Raw genomic sequence first — 3629 nt, 5'->3', positions numbered from 1 at the left:
CCTTCACAGCTCTTCCTTTTGTTGCATTCTCTTCCCCCAGTGGCTTTTCTTGCACACTAAGAAAAAGTGTTCTCCTGGTCCTTTTCCCTCCCTCCCGCAAATCCCATCAGCGTCTCTTTTTCAATCCCTCTCCCCTTATCTTCTCAGTAATTAGAGGCTCAGGGACAGAAAATGCACCAGCACGGGCATGGTGGCAGGCTCCTGTAATTGCAGCTACTCAGGAGGCTGAGGCAGGAGAATCACTTGAACTTGGGAGGCGGAGGTTGCGCTGAGCTGAGATTGTGCCTTGCACTCCAGCCTGGGCAACAGAGCGAGATTCTGTCTCAAAAAAAAAGAAAAGAAAAGAAAATGAACCAGCAGACAGGACCAACTGCTAGCCTTCAAGGCCATTACCTTCACCAAGGAGGGTAGCATGCTCGTGGCTGAGGAGCCCACAGGAGGAAGATGAGGTGGACGATGTGCCAGCCACTGTAGGCCCCGTCTCAGGGGGAGCTCTTTGGAAGGAGGAGAGCCTGGTCCTCTTTCTCTGACTGCTCCACTTCCTGTAGCAACTTGTAGAGGGGTCCTGGAGTGCTTGCGTAATACGGAGCTTCTTTGGGCCCAGTCAGCTTCAAGCTGGGTCTGAAACAATGATACCAAAAGGAAGAGAAGCCATAGATTCCCAACAGGAGTGAGGCATCGATCATCACATGCCAGCAGAAGAAGGTGGTGACAAACATGATGTCACTGATGTCATCGTCCTGCCATGGATAGCCAGAGACAGGTCTGTATAGAATAAAGCCTGCCTGCATCAGCCAGGAGCCCATCATCAGGATCAGAAAGGTCTCCATCAGCTGGAGATGACACATGTTGGGAGCCCACAGCTCTGCAGTCAACACCAGCAACAGCAGGAACACCACCAAGATGAGCAGAGAATGAACGTGCAGCTCCACCCCTTCTGAGTCTTTAACATGTGACACCATCAGCAGCAGGAGCTCGTAGATGATCAGGACCTGGGTACCTTTCTCTAGGCCCACACACCTCTGAGGCAGCATGTTCTTGCTCATGAAGTCCACACAGCCATTGAGAGTCAGGAGGATGAACATGGTGAGGTGCTGCCACTCTTTGGGGTACATGAACCTTGGTGGCAGCTCCCTGTTCATCAATATCAACCCTCCTTTAATGCAGCTGACCTCATAAACTGTCAATAGGGAGCCAGTCGCCATCTTCAACAAACCTCCATAGGATATTTTCCACAGCCTAGCGCATCTTCCCTTATTCCTGGGAGGGGACGAACGATACAGGAGAGAGTCACTGAATATTATAGCTTTGGAGATTACTACTGCCTGATACAGTCCATATAAGAACAGAAACAGCCCTGGATACACATGACCAATAAAGGTTCCCGTGGAACCATCAATCTGTCCACTGAAGGAGAGAAGTGCGATACTCAGGCACAGCCTCACTTTATGCAGCCACTTCAAGTTCTGGGCTTTGGAAAGAACTGCCTTCCACCTACTTTTATCGTCTCACCGCACCCACTGCTCCCCCACAAAGAGGAAATGTTTCTCAAGACAAGCCTACACATTCGGTGGAATATGGCCTGTCATTCCATTCCATTCCGGTACATTGGGAATGCACTAGCTTCTGCCAAAGTAGTTGGTGAATGGGCTTTCAGAGGACCCTCTTACAGCCCTTGAGGTGCTTCTGGTTATACTCATCCCTATGTCCCATGGCTTCCTTCCTCTTGTCCTGCCGAGAGCTCGGAGGAGAAAAGGAGAGGAAAATGGAGTGGGTTGCCATGACGGTATCTAGCACAACATGGACACTCATAAACTCTTGAGTATGCTTCAGTCCTTCTTAGACATTATTTTGGTCCAATTGTAAAGTCAGACATTTTCTTTAGGGATACATACTTTAGAACATTTGGATATATAGTATATTTAGCACCCGTCTGGCTTTTCTACTTATCTGTGATAGACACATCTTGAAGACCTCCAAGAAAACCCCCTTCAGCATCCCCCCGTTATCCACTCACATTCTGCCAACCACCACCACTTCAAAATTTCTACTGGCCAGGAGATGAATCTGAAAAGCCACCCCTGGGTATTGATTGTAGGGGCTGTGGTGATTTTGTAGTAGTGTCAGCATAACTGAGCTTAAAACCCGGAATTTCCTTCCCAATGTGGTTCCAAATTAGGTTTGTCTACAGGTGGAATTTACATGAGAATCCGAAGGCGGAAGTGAAGCAGCAACCTAAGAATACTCCGAAGGCGTAGGGTGCTGGGTACTGCTGTAGCTCATGCATTGTGTCACTGTTCTGCGGGCTCACCTCCCAGATGAGCAGCAGCCAGGCCTAGAGCTGCCCCGAGCTATTTCTGCAGGTTGCCTGCCATTGAGGTATGAGATAGGGAGAGGAGGACATGGTCTTCAGTTTGTCCTGGTAGGTTCTGGTTTTGGTTTGTCTTTGGTCTTCCCTCGGTCATATAATATGGTTCTTGTTGACTGCTGCCACCTCAACCTGAAATGACTTCAAGTCCCCCACACAGCAGAGAGAAAACAGCTTTCCGTAGATGTTGTCACCAGATCCCATGTGTAGTCTAGTTTCTATCAGGCATCCATATCCCATCGCTCTGCTTCCATCAGCCATCCCTAACTGATACAAGGAAGTAAGATGAGTCCTGAAAATGGAGATACCACTGAGAGGAATCACCCTAGTGAGCTGGTATTGGCCACTGATATTTTAATGTGAAATAGCCACCAGCTTCCTTTCTCAGTGATTACTTGATGAATGTCTAATACATCTAGGAGGACAGAGTTCTAGGTATTGGGTAACAGCCCTCTGAGCCTGAGAAAGGGGAATGGTGAACAAGGTACAGGGAATGCGAAGCATCCCCAGGCACACAAGTAGTTCTGGGTTTATTGCAGAGGGTCCCAGCAGCAGGAGTTTCTCTGAGGGCAAATAGGTGTGCTGAGGCGAGCGGAAGTTCATCACAGATGATGAACCTTGCTGACTCAGTCCTCTGCGTAATCATCCATGCTCACACTACAAGCAATGCTATAAAGCAGAGGCAACACCTGTGTGCTGATGGCGCCCCCAGTGGGGAGGAGGAGAATTTACACACAGGGCAAATTGCTGCCTCTGAGCCCACTCTCCCATCCAAATGCCTACCTTACACTTTCTCAAGCCCACTTTATGCCAGAAAAATTAGATATCTCTCTCTGCAGTTGAGCGTGGCAATAATTCATACTTCTTGCAGTTGTGAGATCTGGTGTGGCTGGGGAGTGGAACGTGAAGGTAGGCTATAAAAACAAAACTTAATTCTGCTTTCTGAAGTAATTTACTTTGCTTAAATTTTAATTTTTAGGTGTTCTTATAGAATTAATATAGAGTCATTGTAGAAGAATCAGGTTTTTTTTTTCTTTTTTTCTTTTTAAAGACAGATTCTTACTTTGTTGCCCAGGTTGGTCTTGAACTCCTGGGCTCAAGTGATCCTCCTGCCTTGCCTCCCAAACTGCTGGGATTGCAGGTATGAGCCACTGTGCCAGCCTTTTTTCCCTCCCTCCCTCCCTCCCTTCCTGCCTACCTGCCTTTCTTTCTTTCTTTCTTTCTTTCTTTCTTTCTTTCTTTCTTTCTTTCTTCTTTCTTT

The 3629-nt window shown here is 47.8% G+C and overlaps 1 protein-coding gene across 1 annotated transcript; it reads right to left on the bottom strand.

Annotated features, from left to right (window-relative positions):
- Positions 1-482: 482 nt before the first annotated feature.
- LOC129458249 (transmembrane epididymal protein 1-like) lies at positions 483-1782 on the bottom strand. The gene is made up of 2 exons (XM_055233977.1): positions 1671-1782; positions 483-1357 (listed from the first exon to the last, which is right to left on the bottom strand). Exons 1-2 carry the CDS (start codon positions 1780-1782, stop codon positions 483-485), a joined length of 987 nt encoding a protein of 328 aa, XP_055089952.1.
- Positions 1783-3629: the final 1847 nt, after the last annotated feature.

This window comes from Symphalangus syndactylus, chromosome 19 (genome assembly GCF_028878055.3).
Source record: "Symphalangus syndactylus isolate Jambi chromosome 19, NHGRI_mSymSyn1-v2.1_pri, whole genome shotgun sequence".
Classification (NCBI taxonomy): Eukaryota; Metazoa; Chordata; class Mammalia; order Primates; family Hylobatidae; genus Symphalangus; species Symphalangus syndactylus.
The sequence above is the reverse complement of the archived record's forward strand: the minus strand, read 5'-3'. Positions and strand labels throughout refer to the sequence as shown.